Source organism: Piliocolobus tephrosceles, chromosome 7 (genome assembly GCF_002776525.5).
Source record: "Piliocolobus tephrosceles isolate RC106 chromosome 7, ASM277652v3, whole genome shotgun sequence".
Taxonomy (NCBI): domain Eukaryota; kingdom Metazoa; phylum Chordata; class Mammalia; order Primates; family Cercopithecidae; genus Piliocolobus; species Piliocolobus tephrosceles.
The window spans coordinates 111,592,233-111,616,320 of NC_045440.1; the positions used below are offsets into that span (position 1 = coordinate 111,592,233).

The 24,088-nt window shown below is 36.3% G+C and overlaps 1 protein-coding gene across 1 annotated transcript in view; it reads right to left on the reverse strand.

The window, feature by feature from the left end:
- Positions 1-24,088, reverse strand: part of EIF3E (eukaryotic translation initiation factor 3 subunit E) — a 46,347-nt gene that overhangs the window by 17,368 nt on the left and 4,891 nt on the right. The window contains exons 2-7 of the mRNA XM_023225056.1: positions 23,796-23,910; positions 21,841-21,958; positions 18,046-18,088; positions 16,896-17,000; positions 10,814-10,939; positions 10,026-10,150 (exon numbers count right to left, since the gene is read on the reverse strand). Of these exons, the coding sequence (XP_023080824.1) occupies positions 10,026-10,150; positions 10,814-10,939; positions 16,896-17,000; positions 18,046-18,088; positions 21,841-21,958; positions 23,796-23,910 (632 nt within the window). The remainder of the gene's footprint in view (positions 1-10,025; positions 10,151-10,813; positions 10,940-16,895; positions 17,001-18,045; positions 18,089-21,840; positions 21,959-23,795; positions 23,911-24,088) is intronic.

Sequence of the window (24,088 nt, forward strand, 5' to 3'; positions counted from 1 at the left end):
GCCTCCCGAGTAGCTGGAACTACAGGTGTACACCACCACACCTGGCTAACTTTTCACGATGTTGGCCAGGCTGGTCTCAAACTGCTGAGTCCTGAGTGCTGGGATTACAGGCGTGAGCCACTGCGCCAAGACGAAGTAGGTCATTTTAGTGTGCATTTATGAGACTAATCATAAATTTATCTAAAATCAATTTATACACATATCTTTCTATAAGTTTGTTGTATAGCGTGTTATTTTTACTTTTCCTAAGTTTATACTATTGCACCATATACATCTTAATTATTTTTACTGGAGGATTCCTTATTTGGGAAATCTATACTTTGTTTATGGAGTGTATTTCAGAAGCCAGCAAAATTTTTGTAAAGCACTAGATAGTAAACACTTTTGGCTTTGTGGGCAAGAGGCAAAATTCAGAATAGTATGCTAGGTATTTCTATAAAAAGAGAGGAAACAGATTTCCAAAATATAGGTCTACTAATGAGACCAATGGAATTCTTTCACTTGGAATAATTTTGCTCAATTAACTTCAAATTTAGAGATTCATATCATTAAAAAGTATTGCAAATGTTTTTCTGATAATGTAATCTGTAATGAGATTTTCCATATTTAGTCCTTGAAAATGTAAAAACAGCCAGGTACCATGACTCATGCCTATAATCCCAACACTTTGGGAGGACAAGGTGAGAGGATTGCTTGAGCCCAGGAGTTCAAGACCAGCCTGGGCAACATAGTGAAACCCTGTGTCTACAAAAAAATAAAAACAAAAAAATTGAGGTGGAGGATCACCTGAGCTCAGGAGGTCGAGGCTGCAATAAGCCGTTAACTGCACCACTGCACTTCCAACCTGGGTGACACAGCAAGTGAAAGAACAGGAAGGAAGGAAGGAAGGAAGGAAGGAAGGAAGGAAGGGAGGGAGGAAGGGAGGGAGGGAGGGAGGGAAGACAGAAAGAAAGAAAGAAAGAAAGAAAGAAAGAAAGAAAGAAAGAAAGAAAGAAAGAAAGAAAGAAAGAAAGAAAGAAAGAAAGAAAGAAAGAAAAGAAAAGAAAGAAAAGAAAGAAAAGAAAGAAAAGAAAGAAAAGAAAGAAAAGAAAGAAAAGAAAAGAAAAGAAAAGAAAAGAAAGAAAGAAAGAAAGAAAGAAAGAAAGAAAGAAGGAAAGAAGGAAAGAAGGAAAGAAAGGAAAGGAAGGAAAGGAAGGAAAGGAAGGAAAGGAAGGAAAGGAAGAAAGGAAGAAAGAAAGAAAGAAAAGAAAGGAAAGAAAGAAAGAGAAAGAAAGAAAAGAAAGAGAAAGAGAGAAAAGAAAAAAGAAAATGTAGGCAGGGCATGGTGGCTCATGCCTGTAATCCCAGTGCTTTGGGAGGGCAAGGTGGGTGGATCACTTGAGGTCTGGAGTTTGACATCAGCCTGGCCAACATGGTGAAACCCCGTCACTACTAAAAACACAAAAATTACCCAAGTGTGGAGGCAGGAACCTATATGTAATCCCTGCTACTCAGGAGGCTGAGGCAAGATGATTGCTTGAAGCCGGGAGGCGGAGGTTGCAGTGAGCTGAGATGGTGCCACTGCACTCCAGCCTGGACGACAGAGCAAGACTCCATCTCCAAAAAAAACCAAAAAAAAAAAAAAAAAAAAAAAAAAGAAAAAGTAAAAACATGCACAGGCACTAGTAAATGCTGACATCAAACACCAACTGACAAGTATATTATTCCAACTGAGTACATTTAGAAAGACATGTACAATTCTATTATATTGGTGTTATCTTTTAGCGTGTCATTACATTGCAGATTAATCACTTTCAGTTCAAATTTTGAAACACAGAAATTTCCTTTGTGCTTGTAATGAGGTCTAAAACTTTCTGCAACTCTAATTTGAGCTTGGAAATGTATCTGCTACAATCCTATTTAGGAATGAAGGTCTCCCTTTGTGTTTTAACTTCTGACAGAACACAAAATGTGTAAAGCAGTGGCTTTTTATTACTTAAAATTCATACCATGTTGTCACTGAAATGACTTTACTGCAATATAAATTCTACATATAAACACTTTTGTAATTTTAGGTGGAACAGACTAAGAAACATTATCAGGTCTGCAGCAAAAGTTAACCTCCAGAACCATTCAGTGTTTGATAACAGGTTGGGGGCAGTTTCAATCTCTCCCTGGAGCAACATGCTCTCAATATCCTCAACTCGGAGCAACTGTTCTCGCTGAAAGGTTAATAGTTTTAAACAAGTTTATTTCACTGGACAGATTTCTCTGGCTACTAAAATCAAAACATGTTTTAACTGGATCACCACTGGTAAATGACTTCCCTTACTTGGCTAATAAAAGTACTACTCCTGCCTGGGCATAGTGGTGTGAGCCTATAGTCTCAGCTACTCAGGAGGCTGAGTTGGGAGGAAGGATCATCTGAGCCCAGGGAGTGAGTGAGCTGAGGCTGCAGTAAACCAAGATTCCACCACTGCACTCCAGACTGGGCGACAGAGCAAGCCATGGACAGACAGGACAGGACAGGACAGGATGAAAAGAAAAAGAACAGGAAAAGAAAAGGGAAAGGAAAAAAAGGAAACAAAAGAAAGAAAAGAACCACTCAGAAACTTAACTTTAAAAAAAAATTTAGAGCAGGGTCTCATTCTGTCACCCAGGCTGACGTGCAGTGACATGATCATCACTCAGTCTCCCAGGCTCAAGTGATCCTCCTGCCTTAGTCTAAGTGATGGGGCTATGGGCATGAGGCACTGCTCTAGGTTAGGAACTTACCTTTGAAGCCTCACTTTCATTAAGTTTTGTGAAAAAATTCTGCTGGGATCTAATATTCCATTTTTAAAACTTACAATTTTTCTGACAGTTGCTTTCCTGTCAGTTTGAGAACATGTGACAGTTGTGATAAGTGATTATAGTCCAGTAACGTGGATGTATATTATTAGCTTACCTACAGTGTTTAGTACTTTGCTTTGTAATTCCTACAATAAAAATCTCCACTCCACTGTGCTTTATAATCACATTTGAAGTTCACTTCTCTGTTTTGACAGGGTAAATATGCACTGGTAATAAGATAACATATAAATAAAATGTTGCAGTGTGACAATATGGGGCATGAGAAACACTGTCCAGGTATAACTGGCATCACTTGGATTTGTAGTTAACTGAGAAGAGTATGAAGTGGCAAAAGTGCAACATGTCGTCTCTGTCTCAACTACTCAAGTCTACCATTAGAGTTCAAAAGCAGCCAGACTATACACACACACACACACACACACACACACACAGAGAGAGAGAGAAAGTGGCTGTTTTCCAATAAAAAGTTATGAACACTAAAATAGAAATTTCATGTCATTTTTACATCACGAGATATTATTATTCTTTTCACATTTTTTTAGCCAATTAAAATATAAAAGCCATTCTAGACTGCCAGACATATAAAAACAGGTTACGGGCCAGATTTTAGCCCATGGTCCATAGTTTGCAGATCCTTGGTATACAGTATCAGGCTAGAGGTGCTTTTACTTTTTAGAGATGGAATCTGACTCTGTCTCCTAGGCTACAGTGCAGTGTTACAGTCACAATTCACTACAGCCTTTAACTCCTGGACTCAAACCATCCTCCTGCCCCAACATCCCAAGTAGTTGGGACTACTGGAGTGAACCACAATGCCCAATTAATTTCTAAAAAAGTGTTCTAGAGATAGGTCTCACTATGTTACCCAGGCAGGCTTCAAACTCCTGGCTTCAAGTGACCTTCCTGTCCCAGCCTTCCAAGTAGTTGATTACTTGGAAGTAGGGATTATAGGGAGAAGCTACCACGCCCAGCCAGACTTTGAAACATGGCAGACTCCCTACCTTATAGGGCAAAAGTGATCCATCCTGTGTATATACATCTAGGTGTGTATACATCTATATATAGATAAGGAGAGGAAGGAATAGGAGTGGAAATTAGAGATGATTATTTTGTTATCTCAATTTACATTCTTGAAGGATCAGCAATTATAAATTTGTTTCAAACATAAGCAAAACCATAGGTATATATGTTAACAGTTAGTCTACCAATGACCAATGTGCTCTTTTGTTTTACTTCCCTGGCTTATCTCTCCTCTCTGTCCAACCAAATTTAAGACAGATCAATTTTTATCTTCAAGGACTAGATGCTTCTAACTTCTCCAGTATTTGGCATGTACAATACCACTGTATGTACTTATTTGACATGCTCTTGTACTACTTATTATGTTACTAGTTTGAATTTTAAGCTGTGTAATAGCAGGCTATACTTCTCATAGTTTTGAAATCAAATTTTATTAGATTTTTTTTCTTTTAAATAATAGACTCAGTATTTGTGTTGTGAAGTGATATTTCAAGCTAGGTAAGTAAAATGTTTTAGTTTATTTTTTCATTCTAGCACAATTCTTCCCCAACTGTACAGCTTTATGGGAGTTTTCCTACAGTGTTTCATAATTGGAAGTCAGAAAATTTAATAATCAAAACAAAAAATATGCCACCAAATTTTAATACTTAAGTATCTACTGTATGTTACAAGAACATGAAAAATGACAACTCTGTAAGTATGCTTACAAGTTGGGGAGATGAAGCTATTAAAAGTTTTGTTTATTTTAACAGCTTTAAGTAATTAAACATCAAGTACAAGCTAAACAAAATACACTGAAATGACTTTACGAAGGAAGTAAATCTAGCTGGACCTCAAAAACAGATAGGCTTTGGACAAGGAAGAACAAAAAGGGAAGTGCATTTCATGAAGGCGAGGCTTTAAAAACAGTAAAAAACAAAAACACAGGTAGGACACTAAGTAGATCTTCAGAAGATTTCCAGATGAGGACCTTGGAGGTCATCTTGAGTGAGCTAAAGCAGGTAAAATACCTGCATGAAAAAGAGTTTTCTTACCAGGAGCTAATTAGAAAATATAAGGAAAATAACAGCAGGAAAAGTCTGACAGTACAAATTCTACACATCATATAGTGGATTGGTTAATAGTAAAACTTGAAATTTCTTAGAAAATTTGTATTATTTTTATTTAGAAAACGAAATACTGCATCTTTCTTTCTACAAGTGGAGAGTAACAGGGCATTGTATTACAAATGGATTCTTTTTCCTAACAGCATCTACATTTAGTGGCAAAGCCTCATCTCCGATAGCCTGTGAACACTGCTCTATCTTACACCTGCTACTTTATCTTATATATTATGTTACATTTAAAAGTTCAACACTTTTCAAATGTGTAAATCATCTCCATTTTAGAGTCAGAATAAATTATGGCAGAAATGGTAATACATGTGACGTAAGAGACTTTAACCTGCACTGGTATCTAAACTTTAATTTTAAGGACAAACATATACATGATCTCTAAAGTACTTTTATATTAAAAATAAAAAGTATGGCCGAGTGCGGTGGCTCACGCCTGTAATCCCAGCACTTTGGGAGGCCGAGGCGGGCGGATCATGAGGTCAGGAGATCGAGATCATCCTGGCTAACATAGTGAAACCCTGTCTCTACTAAAAATACAAAAAAAAAATTAGCTGGCCGTGGTGGCGGGTGCCTGTAGTCCCAGCAACTCGGGAGGCTGAGGCAGAAGAATGGCGTGAACCTGAGAGGAAGAGCTTACAGTGAGCAGAGATTGTACCACTCCACTTCAGCCTGGGTGACAGTGAGACTCTGTCTCAAAAATTAAATTAAATTAAATTTTAAAAAAAGGTATGCGATTTACAATCTACATATAATATCCATTGAACATGCAATCAACCAACCACCTACTGTGCTGTAAAAAATTAAAACTACTTTTTTCATAAATCTTTAACAGAGACAACTGAAAAACACATACTGATTATAGACATACAAATGCAAATTACACACAATCTCAACAGTAAGTAGCTCTCCCATTTCAAGAATATGAAGTCTGGGAAATGGATGACACAATGATTTGTCAAGTCAACTGGGTATACTTCCATTAGGAAAAAAGTCAGAATCAAGCAAAAATCAAAATCAGACAAGAAGACTTAACAAGATAGAAAATAAGACAGCAATCTGACCCTATAGCAAGTGAAACAGTAAACACAGTACTTTTGTAAATAACTAAAAGTCATCATACTACTGAGTAGCTTTCTTTTCCACAGGCCGTTTCTGTTCAAATAGTTCCATAGGCATGATGGTTCTTACTGGGGCAATAAAAATGTTCTAAAACTGGCTTGTGATGGTTGTATCACTCAGTTAAGTTACTAAAAATTACTAAACTATAAACAAACTCTTCTTGGACTTTAGAGTAAATCAAAGCAGTGGCATCCAATTACACTAGTAATCCCTATATTTTTCACCACCACACTTTTGCAGTTTTAAAAAACACACAAAAAGTTTCAACTATGTCCTTGAATCAGGTAGCACAAATTAATTTTTAAAAATTTCAACCCTTAAGTACTGATCTTTCCAATCTTCTGTATGACTAAATGGCAAGTATTCATAAAGTGCTTCTGCTGTGTATGCACTTCACTGTCTTGGTTGTCCTTAAGGAAAAGCACTTGTGCAACTGAGAAACAAGATGAACCAGCTGCTTTTCCAACAGAACGCTATTTTTACTTGAAAGAATGGCAGACAAACCAAAGCTTGGTTTGTCTTGGGAATTCAGACTTGGGAATTTGGCAGACATTTTCTAGAAAATGAAATGAGCCTGTCCTTCAAGAAAAACAAATGATAAAAATTAGAGCTTTCAAGAAAAACTAGAATTTTGGAAAATTTGTATCAGCCACTGGGAGCTTGAAAGTTTTCCAATACTTAACCATTTCTATGGGTTTAATAGTGATGTTAATGAATGTGGTTTTTCTGGTGTTGTATAATGTCAACACACTGGAATACCTACATAATTCACTGGACCAGTAAGTATTTCCCAAACAACCAATGAATGATACTATAAAATCATGCATGGGTGAAAGATCCATTCCAAGTGCAAGATAGCTCAACACAGTCTAGAATACCACTATAACTTAGGATCCCAAAAAGTTTAATGACATGGTTTCAGATTCTACATTACAAACAACCTTTTAAAAACTACTTTTTGTTGAGTTTTCTTGTATCTGTACTTCTTACTGAGTTTTACTGTATCTTCAAAAAAGAATATTCACAATTATCGGAAAAGGATATTATTAATAAAACACACCTTTCTTTTACAATTACATGCGTGAAGCTAGGTTTTTCATCTTACAGTTAAAACACATCACAACAGACTGCAAGAAAGCAGGCATGAAAACTCAGTTTTCAATTAACCCAGCAACTGAAGGTCTGCAAAAATGTAAATCAATGTCACTCTTCTCAATAATTTTATTTTTAAAGTTCCTTTCGTTAAAATTCTATTATGTGTTAAATCTAATCAATTTACCATTCATTAATGAGAAAATTTTTTATTTGTTTTGATTTTTAATACAGTTAAGTCCTTACTTAACATAGTTGGTATGTTCTTGGAAGCTGCAACTTTAAAACCAAATAACACTCTTTCATTATGAAGCTGATGAGAAAAAAAAAATGATTTCACTATTCATTGTTTTGCTTACAGTTGCATTTTCCAAGAACCTAGAGACAATATTGAGGACTTACTGTATATACCAAGAGATAAAACCAATGCAAAGAAAATTACATTCAATAATTCGTTTTTTTTTTTTTTTTTTTTGAGACAGAGCTTTGCTCTTGTTGCCCAGGCTGGGGTGCAATGGCATGATCTAGGTTCACTGCAACATCTGCCTCCCAGGCTCAAGCAATTCTGCTTCGGCCTCCTGAGTAGCTGGAATTACAGGTGCCCGCCACCACGTGGGGCTAATTTTTGTACTTTCAGTAGAGATGGGATTTCACCATGTTGACCATGACTGGTCTCGAACTCCTGACCTCAGGTGATCCACCCGCCTCGGCCTTCCAAAGTGCTGAAATTACAGGCATGAGCCACTGCGCCTGGACTACATTCAATAATTCTCAATAGTGTAAATGGGTTCCAAGAGCAAAATGTTTAAGAACCATTGGCTGGTAAAAATACTCCAAATATAATTTTAATGTCATTTTTCTCTTCCTTCCAAATATCCAGTGGCTTTTCAGTGTATACCTAACTAGAATGTTTAAGGAGGAAGGCTTTACTGGATGTTCAAATAGGGGTTTTTTTGCCCCACAGAGTGAGGATATATTCCCATATGCACACACTTTTTAAATACTGACCAATACATTCATCAGGACCCAGAATCCTTTTAATGGAACCATTTAAAAACAAAGCAAAAGCCCCTAGGATGCCTCCCTCAGTTAACCGATCTGATAATGCCACATACGGTATTTCAGATTTTGGAAGATATCAGCCAAGTGTATAGTATTTCGTTTGATTTAGAATTTTTATTATTTCATTTGTTATATGAAGCCATTTTCATTTCTACAAGATAAAACATAATGAAACTATAAAATCTTCATTTAGATGAACAAATAACAACAATATGAACTAAGAGTGTTAATGCAGGGCTGCGCCCAGTGGCTTATGCCTACAATCTCAGCACTTTGGGAGGCTAAGGCAGGTGAACTGCTTGAGCTCAGGAGTTTTGAGACCAGCCTGGGCAACACAGCGAAACCCTGTCTTTATAAAATATAGAAAGATTAGCCAGGCATGGTGGCATGTGCCTGCAGTCCCAGCTATTTGGGAGGCTGACGCAGGAGAATGGCTTGAGCCCAGGAGGTAGAGGTTGTAGTCAGCTGAGATAGTGTCACTACACTCCAGTCTGGGCAACAGAGCCAGACATTATCTCAGAGAAAAAAAAAAAAAAAAGTATTGCAAAATTTGCCCAATAATACAGTCAATACAATATAGCTCATACCATGAAGCGATTGCTAAAATTGCTATTGCAATCTTAGGCTATATTAGTAAAAGCGTATGTACAAGTAATAGGAGCTAATATTGCCACTGTAATCTATAAAGTTTAGATGACAATCCTAGAATAAAATTTCAATTATGAAGATCTAGATTGTAAGAATATGAATAGAAATTATCTAAAAAGGCAATCAAAATATTAAAGGGTCTGAAAAACTATGTTACTTAATAAAACTAGAGATATTTAGCCTGAAGGAAGCAGAGAGGAGTAAAAAATTATCTTAAAATATCTAAAGAGTTTCCATGAAGCAGTCGTGTTTTCTGTCATTCCAAACAAACAAGAAATAATGGGCAGAAGGTATTTGAGTTCCACTGGAAGAGTAAAGTTTACAAATAATTTCTAGCTAACAAAAGAATGGTCTAGTTCATAAGCAGTGAATTTCTCATCACCAAAAGATTAAACAAAAGCTGGTTGACAGAGCAAAGATGATATAAAAAGATTTGCAGGATGCACATATTCCTTTCAAGTAGTATGGCCTAGGGCCGGGCGCGGTGGCTCAAGCCTGTAATCCCAGCACTTTGGGAAGCCGAGATGGGCGGATCACGAGGTCAGAAGATGGAGACCATCCTGGCTAACATGGTGAAACCCCTTCTCTACTAAAAAAATACAAAAAACTAGCTGGGGGAGGTGGCGGGCGCCTGTAGTCCCAGCTACTCCGGAGGCTGAGGCAGGAGAAGGGCGTAAACCCGGGAGGCGGAGCTTGCAGTGAGCTGAGATCCGGCCACTGCACTCCAGCCTGGGCGACAGGGCGAGACTCCGTCTCAAAAAAAAAAAAAAAGTAGTATGGCCTAGAGCCTTATTTCTAAAACTTGGATGTTTACACGAGTTACCTGGGATCTTATTCAAATTCTAATTTAGCTCTAGGGTGAGTCCTGAGATTCTACATGATGCCTATGCTGCTGGCCCAATGACCACACTTTAAATAGCACTTTAAAAGGCTTAAGGTGCACTTTGTCAAACAATTTACTTAAGAGTCGCATGCTTTTCAATAACAAGCACATCTACTACATGAAGGAAAAAAAACAAAAAACAAAAAAACTGGTGACAACAAATTCAAATGACAGAGAAACGTATATTTTAATTTTAAACAATTCCATATAATTTTATCTAAACAGAGCCAAAATTACACAGTGAAATAACTTACTGTGGCTGATAAAGGAAGAGATCAATAATATTATCGCGACCTTTGGGGTGATTGAAGAAAACAAACAGAGACCAGTGAATGAGCCATGTTCTCTGTTGAAGAGACTGAAGTGGAGAACTCACAGACTAAAGGATTTAAAAATGTACACATAAAAAACATTAATATATAAGAAAGAGGCAGGACAAACATCACTAACCTCAAAACTGTAATTAAAAATGAGCCCCTTCTAAGGCATGCACGAGGGTCATTATGATCAATGTCTGATCCCCTATGCCTTCTCTCTGCATGATCCTCGACATTCCAAATTATTACCCTGTTTGTAAAGACAGATTCAGTAATGTCCACTGAAGACGTTCTAATTTATAAACTCTAATAGAAGTTATAAATTATAATCATTTCAGAAAACATTTTAAAAGCAAGAATTAAACTGAACATTTCATAGTAAGTGGTTTAATTAGATAATTGTAGATGAAAACTGTCTTCTGCGTAGGACTTTCAATAATAGCTGGCACTAACAGCACGGTGTCATTTTGACTGGCATAGAAAAAAAGGACACAGTAACTGTGTAACAGAAATGAAGGCTACGTTTTTTTCTCTAAGAGCCAAAAGAAGTTTGACAATTTCGTTCAAGGACAGTCAAACTAGTTAAGCCACTATGATTTTTGTAAGGTCAACAAAAGCTAATTTGAAATTTTTTTATTCCCAATGTGCATAGTGTTTTTCCTCATCAGAAAGGGTGAAGGATACACAGATATTTCAGAGAATAACTGTGAAAAAGTCAAACTCACATTATTATCTATGGTCTCTTTTAACCGTGTAAGGTCTTCCATGGCTGCATCCCAATTCTGCATTAAGATTTCAGAGGCCAGCTTTCCCCAGAGTGAACTTAAAGCATTTCTATCTGTTGCTGGAACCTGTTTAAGAAATCATAATTAATTATATTGTGAATATTCTTGAAGAATAAACTTAATGTATGTTCTATACCCATGTATCCCTCTAGCCTACTAAAAGACCTATAGCTCTCTACACAAAACTGGAGTTACCTAAGTCCTTACTGGATCACATTGGTTTGTTTCAAAAAACCTTTGCTAAAAATACTCAGGTCTTCAATATTCAGTCTAGATAAGAAAATAAAAAATAACTTTTATAACTAGGAAACCGCAGCATCATATTACTATAACCCACTTTAGCCAATTTATACACAACTAATCAAATTTCAGGCACCTAAAACTTTAGAAACCAAGTTAGATTCACATGTAATTTGTCGTTAGAATGAAGATGTGGAAAATCAAGACTCATGAGTCTCATTTACAACGTAATGAGAAATTATGTACAGAACCAAAAAATATTTCCAAATTATGATACAAATGAAGTCAGTATGGAGAGAGGGAGACAGGGAAAAAAAAACAGGCCCACTGATTAACAATTAATAGTTACTGAAGGATGGCTGGGCGCGGTGGCTCAAGCCTGTAATCCCAGCACTTTGGGAGACCAAGACGGGCAGATCATGAGGTCAGGAGATCGAGACCACCCTGGCTAACACGGTGAAACCCCGTCTCTACTAAAAATACAAAAACTAGCCGGGCGAGGTGGTGGGCGCCTGTAGTCCCAGCTACTCGGGAGGCTGAGGCAGGAGAATGGCGTAAACCCGGGAGGCGGAGCTTGCAGAAAAAAAAAAAAAAAAAAGTTACTGAAGGATTATGTACTGAGCAATACAAGTTGGTGTTCTCCTGTAATCCTAACAAAAACCCTCTATTTTTTATTCCCATTTTCAAGAGGTGAACTAATACATAGAGTGTAACTTGCCCCAAACTACACTTCTCATCATGAAACCTGTAAATTTTACACCACATTCTTAACCCAAAAAAAGAGGGGACTAAGGGCCATCCCTACCTCTTCTATCCACTTATAGAACAGTCACAAACTCAAAACATTCATGATGACCAGGCTAATAACAATGAGCAAAGCTGGACTCCCTCAAAACAAAGCAGTAGAAGTAGGTAAACTGACTCTGAACCAATCAGATGTGCTAAAGCAGTAGAAATAAGTAAGGGTAGCAGAGGGGGAACATTTCTACACCTCAAGATGAAATTTCAATTTTAATTTTTTACAGAAGCACTTTTACATAATAGTATAAATATCAATGAGATATCATAATTACAAGTTAAACTCTATGTGCAGGATCAGAAATCCGATCAAGAATTCTGTCTCTACCACTTAACAGCTAGTTTGTATTTTAGCTTCCTCACTGCAACATGGGGATAAAACCCACCTCAGTTGCATAGTTTAAGTGACATGAGACATATAGAGATTACAATTATCACCTGATACAGAGTAAGAACTTGGTAAATATGAGTTATTAAAATGATGATGAAAATCATCGCAGAGATATGTATACAGATTTACATATATTTACATATATATTTACAGATGTAAATTTACATTTATCTATACACATATTTACAGATATATAATCTAAACATTGGGGACCACAATACAAACTCAGTCTATATTGAGATTCTTCCTTTCAAATGTACTAAATAACATTTGGCACACTCTAAGAGCAGGCAAATAACACAGGGACTAGATTTGTAAATTACATTTTGAAATATATCCATGACACTCCTGGTTCTAGTTATTATCACAAAGTATATCCACAATACAACTTGTACATGTATATTCATAACACCTTTATTTTTAATAGACAAAAACTAAAAGTAATCCAAATGTTCATCAAAAGATGAATACATTAAAGAGACCATGGTAAATTCACAGAATGAAATACTACTGAGCAATAAATAAAATCTAACTTCTGATACACATGATAACATGAATAAATCTCAAAAACTTGCTGGTAAAAATAAGCCTAACACATACATAGTACATCATTCGACTTACATACGTAAAATTCTAGAACAGGCAAAACTAATCTACAGGGACAGAAAGCAGGTTAATGGATGCCCAGGACCATGGGTGGAGTATGATCAGAAAAAGGGTCTTTCTGAGGTGACAGAAATATTCTTTATCTTGATTTAATGGTAGCCACACGAGTACCAAAATGTTTCAAAATTCATTGAAAATTTAAAAACTGGTTTATCAAAATCCATAAAATAATTGTTCTAATCACAAAGGATAAAATGTTTAATTCTTATAAGGACATCTGAATATTAAAATATATCATCAAGTCAAAGATGTCATCAATTTTAACATACATTTTTATTTTATGTTTCCCAAACGAAAAACCCAGTAAAGACACTTTCTGATTTCAGATGCTAAAATACTAAAAACTATGCTTGAAAATCAGTATTAAATGCACAATTCTTACAGTGACATCACAACAGGGTACATCAGAGGGAAATTTTCAGTCAAGATCCTAATGCCTCCAAAAATTATCATTACTCATACTGTCTTAAGCCTTAAGGAAAAATATTTTTAAATGAAGTGGTATATACAAACAGGAAATACATTTCACATCCTGAGGGAGGGAAAGATATAGCTCCAAAAATATAACAAATAGTCCTAGGAACTAAAATCACTTTTATTTCAAAGAGCTGCGGAATAAGGGAATGGGATATATTATGGAGCCAGAGCAAAGGCCACAATGAAGGAAAATTTTAATAAAATAATCAATAGTGCTAATAACTTTTAAAGCAAACGTTTTCAAAAATTCCCACCAAACCAGTTTTGTCATTTTCAAAACCAAACAGAAGTTTCACAAAGAACAGAGTGTACCTGAACAATCCTCAATGTATTCTAAAATCCATAAGTCTTTTTCTTTCTTTTTTTTAAAGGGCAGATTCTAGGGTCGCACAGCTTTAATTTATACAACACTGACCTACAATAGGTCATTTGGAGAGTCAAATTCTAATCTCAGATCATAGTTACAATGGCTCTTTCATAGCTTATGTTTCCCTAACCATAGATTTAAAATAATCAACCACCAGAAAAGTATTTCGAAATAAAAAAAGGCCACTGCAAAAAATAAAATTAATTAAAGTAAAACACTGACATTTTTCATCCCAAATCCAAACAAGATTTTTAGATTTGCTATTAACAAAATCTCAAACAAATACACAGATCTTATTGTAGTGGCTATCTAAATCAAAAGAAAAAGATATCTATTCTTTTAAGCTTGGCACTGTTAGCCTGCCAATATGCCAATAGGAAGCAACAAACTCTCATCTAACACAAATGTTTTGTGGCACAAGACAGGACAAAAATTTAAAAATGAATTGAACGTAACTTCTCAGAATTTCCAGTAACTCTATGTTGACAGTTCCTCATGTAAAACATATTAATTTAGTGTTTATATCACAGTATTCAATCACTTAAGCAAAATATCAGTTGAGTTCCAGCACAAGATTTGTTAGGGGCAATGCAAAAGTTTAAAACTAACCCCCCAATTTTTTAAAGATGGGGAATTAACTTGTATCTTCATATTTTTAAAAAGTAAACATAAAAATTCACTAAATCTACAAGTACAAACCTGTCACTTGTAGAAATTTGCAGACTAATATAAAACCATACTACATAAATATGATGATATTATTAACACTAGAATGTGTTATATGTGTTAGAATAAAAGCTTTTTGTAGCAGTGTAGCAAGTTTTTTAATCCTCAAAAGGTTCATGTGTACTACTCTGGCTAAACTCCATGTCATTACAGTTGGCTCTTCATACCAACCCGCTTTCAAGGGTTGATATGCTAGAAGAGTTTCAATATCTGGATTTCCAGCAGTTACCTTAAGTTTCCATGTCTTAGCAAAATGGCACATTCACTCACTGACCAGCAACAATAAATTTACTGTGCTGGAACTCTAACATGACACTAAATCTTCATTCTCAAAATTCACTCCCAGCATTAACAAATGATATAAATAACCAACTCTTTTCATGTACCTGTAATAATACCAGGCTTCTGATTTTACAATCCTGGTTTAAGCTGTTTACATTTCCAAAGTAATCAACTTTTGCTCTCCTAAATCCCTCGTAATATTCAAAGTAAAACTGATGGAATTTTTTGATAAGTTACTACAAGTTTAGCATCACTGATTACCTTCAGTGCACTTGCAAGTGAACCACAGCTAATCTGTAAATTAAGAATTCATCTACAAATAGGAGCAAGAAAAAAAGTTGTTTTTCTTAAGCAAAGTTGGAAATAAACAGAAAATCTTTTTTATTTAAAGGATGGTGGAGTTTCAAAAAGTGAAACTGTCTATGCAATTTAAGTGTCGAAATTACCTGAATCAGTAATACTAATCTCTCCCTCCCCACAAAATGAAAATTTAATTTCCTAGAAAATAACCGCAGACAGCAGCCAAGAGACGTTATTTTGCGACATGTGGAGCTACAAGTGAAGAAAAAAGCACCAGAAAATAAAGGCAAAAAGAAACTCTTCCAAGGTTGGGAGACAAAAGGTCTCTGTTTTAAGGTCTTTTCCCAACTTCTAGGATTAACTAGAAAATCTTAGGCAGGGTGCAGTGACTCATGCCTATAAATCCCAAAGCACTGAAAGGCTTAGGAGGGAGGATCACTTCAGGCCAGGAGTTTGAGATCAGCCTGGGCAACATAGCAAAACTCCATTTTGGAAAAAAAAAAATTAAAAATTAGCCATGAGTGGTGATGCACACTTGTAGTCCTAGCTACTCAGGAGGCAAGAGAATCTCTTGAGCACAAGAGTTCAAGGCTGCAGTGAGCTATGATGGCACCACTGCACTCTAACTTGGGTGAGAGCAAGATCCTGTCTCAAAAAAAAAGAAAAAAAGAAATCTTAGACTTTAAGTACCTACTTACTAGTCCAAGGTGAGTAACAAATTATAATTTCTCAAATGAGAGGCTAGTTAAAACAAGGATGTTTTGATAACTGTAGAAGGCACTTAATACAATTTCCTAAACAGAAGACAGAGTGAGAACGAAGTACATCAATTTGAAGGCCTGATTTTTATTTACTTCGTTTACGTTTTTTGAGATGGAGTCTTGTTGTCACCCAGGCTGGAGTGCAGTAGCACCATCTCGGTTCAATGCAACCTCCACCTCCCGGTTGGAGAGATTCTCCTGCCTCAGTCTTCCAAGTAGCTGGGATTACAGGCATGTGCCATCACGCCCAGCTAATTTTTGTATTTTAATACAGACAGAGTTTCAACATGTTGGCCAGGCTGGTCTCGAACTCCAGACGTCAGGTCATCAGCCCGCCTCAGCCTCCCAAAGTGCTGGGATTACAGGCGTGAGCCACAGCACCTGGCCAAGGCCTGATTTTTAATTTGGCTTCACACAACTCTCCTTCTCTAACAAAAGCACTAAATCTAGAAGCCTGCCAAAGGTAACAGGATACTTCATGGTTAATAGTACCATTTAAACTCATCTACACCCCACGTAATGAAGAAACCATTGACCTTTATATTTTAATAGCTGAAGGCAGAGGTAACTGGAAAAAAGTTAGTACTAAGGCATAAAATATTTCACATATCCTTATGATTCCACAGTTGTTTAGAACAAGTTCAAGGAATATATATACCATAAAGTATTAAATCAGGAATAATGGATTTACTCAACAATATTAAGCACCTACAATGTGCCACTCACTGTGCTGTATAATATTATAATAATAAATTCATTACATGATATGATTCTGTTAATGCTAAAAATCATAAAATTGTTCCTACTTTTGGATTTCAAGGACAAGTTAAATCACCCTCCAAATTTTGAGGCCCTGAAACAAGGTTTCTGTTTTTCAGTGGTCCTTTACTTATTTCTCTTTGGCAAATGACTGTTGAAAACTTAATGAACAGACCCAAATCTATATACACATTTTGAAGAACCAAGGGAATCCTACAAAAGACAAAAAAGAAAAAATCAAGTACTTATACTTACCAACACTCTAAAAAAATAAAGATACTCTGCAGCTCCTGAGTAATTCCCACATTCGTACTGGAATTTTGCATATCTGTAGAGCGTATCTAAATATTCCTGCCTAAACTAAAAAGAAAAAAAAAAAAAGATTAAGTTCTCTTTAATTCAGAGTTTTAAAACCCCATTGTAATTCATGTCTTTGAGGTCAAAACTATGAATGTTTAATTCACCAACTTCTAATGTATATTTTAAAATCTATCTCTGATTATGGTATTTATTTTTGGTGGCAGCTTTTGGGAGACTTTTAAAGAACTGACCTCTGGAGTTATTTAAAGAAGTAAACTAACGGGGGTTGTGCTGGTTTCAGGATGAAACTGTTCCACCTCAGATCATCAGGGCATTAGTTGAATTCTCATATGGAGCGTGCAACCTAGAACCCTTGCTTGCGCAGTTCACAATAGGGTTCGTGCTCCTATGAAAATCTAATGCCTCCACTGATCTGACAGGATGCAGAGCTCAGATGGTAATGCTTGCTCACCTTCTGATCACCTGCTCTGTGGCCCCCTGGTACTGGTCCATGACCTGGGGGTTACGGACCCCTTAAATAATGAATTATATGCAAAGCCTCATGCTTTGAGTTAACACAAGGGAAATGAGATTGAGCGATGGTTAGGAAAGCTTATAACATTTCTTTATTTGTGAATCTGGGGACTTATAAAGACTTTGATAATTTCAAAGGCTATTGTGTTCCACAAGGCGGCCAAAGTATTACCTAATTCTATTGCTCAAAACATTTCTAATTCAAATTTAATTCTGTTTGCCTTACTTGTTAATCCATAAGAAAAGGCATCCTATGCCCTATAATATATAATACGTAGCTTGCTGTTGGCACTAATATAAAATGCCAACAACTATTGCCAGCTATTACAACTCTGGAATAAATGAAAGCTTTGAGAATTTCTATTACCTAAAGGTGAGCTATAAGCACAAATTTTCCTATCAGCAACAATTTATAAAAACTGAAGTTTTAAAAATAGAACCAGATTTTATAATTAATAAATGAATCTGGAAATTATATTCTTAGGCCAAGTCATGAGCCTATCTGTACAAACCAGTCTTTAGTCAGCATTATTAAAACATGACAACTTTAAAATATTTTTAAAACACTTACACCATGCTTGTCTGCCAGGTAGTCAAAGAGCATCCTACCATCCCTAATAAAAAACAAAAATTACAGTATTTTAAAGGCCACAGAAAACAAAATAAGCATATCCAATTTCTAAATTATCACCTATGCAAAGTCACCTTAAATAAATACATAAATGTTATAAGACTTCCAGAATAAAATAAGCAGGACATTACATGTTTTGAATGTAAAGAGTAAGTATACAAAAGAGCTACAAACTTTAAAATTCACTTTCAGATGTCTTTAGTTCTAATTGAAAATTAGTGTTGTTTCACCACAACTAAGGTAAGGCCTTTAGAAGTCTGTCACGTAATAAAACCAGAAGATTCTGACTATTTCTAGTAAGGTCAGTAGTCTACTTAGTGGTAATCTATTGAGAATGGTTTTTGCTCTCTGTGGTCAGATTTCTAACAGATAATATAGTCTAATTATAGAGACTGACATAAATGTACCATGTACAAACTACAAGAAACTAATCCTATATACAAATTTTGTCCCCTCTTCCAATCTGTTAATATTTTTCAAAAGGATGATTCTGACAAATTTACAAGATTAATAAATCATGCCTGGCTGGCCACAGTGGCTGATGCCTATAGTCCCAGCACTTTGGAAGGCTTTGGGAGGCTGAGGCAGGTGATCACCTAAGGTCAGGAGTTTAAGACCAGCCTGGCCGACATGGTGAGACCCAATCTCTACTAAAAATACAAAAACTAGCCAGGCATGGTGGCGGGTGCCTGTAATCCCAGCTACTTGGGAGGCTGAGGCAGGAGAATCACCTGAATCTGCGAGTTGGAGGTTGCAGTGAACAGAGATGGTGCCACTGCACTCCAGCCTGGGCGACAGAGTGAGACTCTGTCTCAAAATAATTAATAAAAATTAAAAAATCACGTCTCATGTACATGACAGCTATGCTATATACCCTACATAATCATTAGGTATAACCAAGTGCCATATTTAATTTTTCTTAAATTAGCTTTGCATTATCTTGAGATGCTGACAGACTGGTAAAAGACAAACTGATAATAAAGACATCAAGGGACAGGGGATACAAGGGTAGCTGCCCACCTTATGAGCATTTTCGTTGTTCTTGTTTTTTGAGATGGAGTCTCACTCTGTCGCCCAGGGTGGAGTTCACTGGCGTGATCTCGGCTTACTGCCACCTCTGCCTCCCAGGTTCATGTAATCCTTCTGCCTCAGCCTCCCAAGTAGCTGGGATTACAAGCACACACCACCATGCCCAACTAATTTTTGTATTTTTAGTAGAGATGAAGTTTCACCATGCTGGCCAGGCTGGTCTCAAACTCCTGACCTCAAGTGATCTGCCCACCTTGGCCTCCCAAAGTGATGGGATTACAGGTGTGAGCCACTGCACCTGACTGCATTTTCCAAAACGAAAACATTTTCTTATCCTTCTCACGTGAAGAAATATGCTATAATGTATCTTGGGGAGCGCAATTTTGCTTGAAGATTTAATGGGGCGAGATATGTCCCCATAAAAATTAATATAGGTGTATTATAATACTGAGTATGAAATGTACATGAAATTCCAACACAGAAGAACTTCCACAAAAACTAAACACTTGCAGTGGATCACAGTGAATAATTTTGTATTGCGCTACTTACACCACTCACGTATATAATCACTGTCCTCTGGCTGATTATTTCCAGGAAAGTGTTAAGTATGATACTATATGTTCAATGAAATTTAAAAAGGGGGAATTGTCAGAAAAAGGTTTTCACATTGAAAATAGGTAGTTTGTAAGTATAATAAGATTACAAGTTTTTAACACATGATCCTTTCATTTATCTCAAATTCAGTACCTATTAAGCTACAAGGATCCTCTTTTACTAACTGGTGAACATATCTACATTCACCTTATTCATACTTTGATCCCATAACTTTCCAGTCTTTGAGTGACTGAACTACAACATCCTAAATTTTCTGTTGTAGTCTAACAACTGGATTATTTCAGGTGTCCCTTTGTAATCACCTACATGTGACCTGAAGATCTAAAACTACTTATTCTAAAAGCATACAAGTAGTTTAGTATAATATATAGCTCCGCCTATGCATGTAATGTGTGTGTATATATATATCTCTGTGTGCGTGTTTTCCTGCATATAGTCATCCCTTGGTACCCCCAGAGCATTAGTTCCAAAACCTCGCCTACCCCCTATTCACCAGCTCCCTCAAATACCAAAATCTGCAGGTGCTTAAGTCCCTTATGTAAAATAGCACAGTATTTGCATGTAAACTATACACATCCTCCCATATACTTTAAATCATCTCTAGATTACTTATACCTAACGCAATGTAAATATCATATAGTTGTTGTTATACTGTAGTTTTATTTGTATTTTTTATTGTAGTATTGTTATTTTTTAGGTTCTTCTCCTGAATATTTTCAGTCTGCAGTTGGTTGAATCCACAGATGCAGAACAGAGAGTTGACTGTATTTATGTGTAGTATATGTCATAGTATAGTATAGTACAGTATAGTATGCTATAGTATGGCACAGTAATTGTGTATTTGTTGCTTTTCTAAAAATATCTGGTAACATCTTCACAAATCACAAAGGAAAACTTAAGAGCCAATCTCTAAAAATTTGGTTTAAACACATAGAAATTAAAGGTATAGCAAGGCAAAACATCCAGCAATTCCTCAAGTGAATTCATTGGTAGCTAGGATTTATCTCAAATGACAATATTCAATTTTAGTAAGAGATTTTATTTTTAAATGCTTCTAATAACCCAAACGACTTCTACCTGTGACATGTACTAAGTCAGAGTAAGGCAACATGCTTACGAAACAGTAAATCTATTTCCAGGTAAAGGGAAGTTAGGAATAAAATAATCTTATCAGCTCAAAACTACCCTCCTTGGGCTGGGCATGGAGCTTGGAAGGGTATGAAAGAATGTAGCCAGGAATAAAGTGAGCTCAGGTTTCTCTTATAACGAGATACACCTGTGCTCTAAGGCGCTAGGTATTGCTCAGGCACAGGGTTTCTTTTTTATTTTTTCCTGAGATGGTGTCTCATTACCTCACCTACTTTGGAATGAAATGATATGACACTGACTCATTGCAACCTCCACCTCCTGGGCTCAAGCCATCCTCTGACCTCAGCCTCCCAAGTAACAAGTAGCTGAGACTACAAGCGTACACCATCACGTCTGGCTAATTTTTTGTTGCTTTTATTTTTTTGGTAGATAGAGGGTTTTGCCATGTTGCCCAGGCTGGTCTCGAACTCCTAGGCTCAAGCGATTCGCTTGCCTCCGCCTCCCCAAGTGCTGAGATTACAGGCGTGAGCCACCACACAATGGCACAGCGTTTCTTAATGGACATTTTGAGTTAGGTAATTCCTTGTTGGGGCGTAGCGGGAGGGGTGCTGTCCTATGCACTGTAGGATGCTTAACAGCATAACTGGTCTCTACTCACTAGGTGCCAATGGCACCCTCCAGTTATGACAGCCAAAAGTATCTCCAGACATTGCCAAATGTCCCCAGGAAGGGGGAAATAGGAGATGGAAATTCTGTAGCATAATCAGTACAGATAAGTACTAAAGAAGTTTTCAAAAAAAAAAAAAAAAAACAGCATTAATATAAACATTTATTAATTATACTGGCCCCTACAAAATAAGGATAAATGAACATTTAAAAATAAATAGAGCACTCATTTAAACCCGTGAACTTTTACTATGGGATACTGAATAAAGTTTGAATTAACATTTGTATTAATCCAGAAAGGAGAATTTTTCGAATTCAAAATTAAGAAGAGTTTACCTGGTTGACTGCATTTGCCTCGTAGTTTCTGGATCTTCAAACATCTTCACAATTGGTTCTGTTTCTGCCTGAAGCTGTTTCAGTTGTGCAACCACTGTGGTTCTTTTCTCTCTCAAAGCTAATTAAAAGTGCAGAAGAGTACTACAATGTTAAGGCATGTTAAAGTGTGCTACTCATGAGAAAGTCTGGAAATTTTTCAGAGTATTTAAACCATACATACATTTATTTATCCCCAATATATTCACATGCCAGGGGCTACTCACTCAGAAATGTCCCCCGATCCCTAATTTCTTTTTTTCTAGTAATACAAAGCCACAAAAAGGAAAAGGGAATCCTCTTCCTACTCTTAAGGGAAACTGGAGAATATACAGCCTTGGGGTGACACAGGTGAAAGAAAAAAAGGGTAGGACCCAATTATCTATCATTTAATTCTCCATTGCAGAAACTTCATTCCAAGTGTTTTTATATTTGTTCCCATTTAATTTTCTTAGGTGAATATTATCCAGGAGTTTTTGAACAAAAACTCAGAGGGGCTTACATATTACTATTACAGGCTATCCACTAGGTTGAATGGAATTTAAATCCATTAAATAATCTCTTTTAACTATAAATCCAGCTCTATAACCTCTCAAACCAAATTCTATTGTTCCTTTTACTATACTATGAAAAGGTGGAGAAAACTTGCACATAACCAACTCTGGTAACACCTTAATGTTTCATTAAGAAACTAAGAAATAGGCTGGGGGCGGTGGCGCCACGCCTGTAATCCCAGGAACTTGGGAGGCCAAGGCGGGCTGATCACGAGGTCAGGAGTTCGAGACCAGCCTGGCCAAAATGCTGAAACCCCGTCTCTACTAAAAATACAAAAATTAGCCAGGCATGGTGGCGCGTGCCTGTAGTCCCAGCTACACAGAAGGCTGAGGCAGAAGAATCACCTGAACCTGGGAAGTGGAGGCTGCAGTGAGCCAATATCATGTCACTGCACTCCACCCTGTCTGAGGGTGAGAGACTCTGTCTCAAAAAAAAAAAAAAAAAAAAAGAAAAAAGAAACTAAGAAACAGTTTCCTTTTTGTTTATATATGACAAACTAAAGAAGAGCTACTGTTGTTGTAGGGAACTACAAGTCAAACAGGTGGATTATGTTTAATGTAATAATTTCTGCATTATATATTAGAAAGTATATTCTAGAGCAGTCTTTCTCAAACACAGGAGAAGATTTATGATCAAATTTTGAGAAATGCCAATTTAAACAGAGTATACTGTATTTCTCTACTGCCAGAATTCTTGGAATCTTTAAAAATGTAATGTGTGTTGAAGAAATGACACAGAAGTATTTCCCAAACTTAGAGAACCACTTTTTTTTTTTTTTTTTTTTTTTTTTAAGTAACGTTACCATAGAAAGCAAGGGTTTGGAAAACACTGTATCACAGTACTTCTCCAACTTGAGTGCTAGGCCTCACTTAACAGTTTTGATTAAGTAAGTCTGGTGTGTGGCCAAAAACCTGCATTTCTAACAAGCTCTCCCAGGTGAACTGATGATGGTGGTCCTGGGGACATATTTGGAGAACAATGTCTACACTAGATGCCTCAAAATTAAAATAAAAAAAAAAATCTCTAAGGCACACAATTCAGTAACTAAAAAAGGTAGCAACCCAAGAACTGCAACATTCTCAGATAATTCTAAGGAATGTGAATCATAAGCACAACTTTGATGATACATACTATGAACTGAAAGTATCTGATGACCATATTTTAAAGTAGTTCCACATCTTTCACAGGGAGAAAACAATACACTTCAGAAGACATGAAACCTTTATATAACCTCTCACCCAAAGAACATTAACATTCAAGTAATAATTAAGTCTTTTGGCTAAAGCTCTCTTATAAATCATAAAACTTTAATACACACATCCTCAAGTCACAAGACAAGCTTCAATTCTAATGACAAAACTTACCATGAGGAATATCATCAGAATAAAGGTTTTTGTATACATCCATAGCAAAGTCTACCATGTTGGTATCACTAAGAAGGTCCAATTTACCTTGTAATAATTCCTTTTCATTATATATCTGCAAAAGAAGATAACTTTCTAATGAATATATTTAAGTCTCCCAAATAAACTGATTAATACTAAGACTAATTTACCTGGAAATATATTTCAAGAAATACTTTATAAAATATGATAAACTATTAACTTCCCCCTCTTGTAATAATGGCAAGCAATATGGCAAGCAAACAACTTACAGA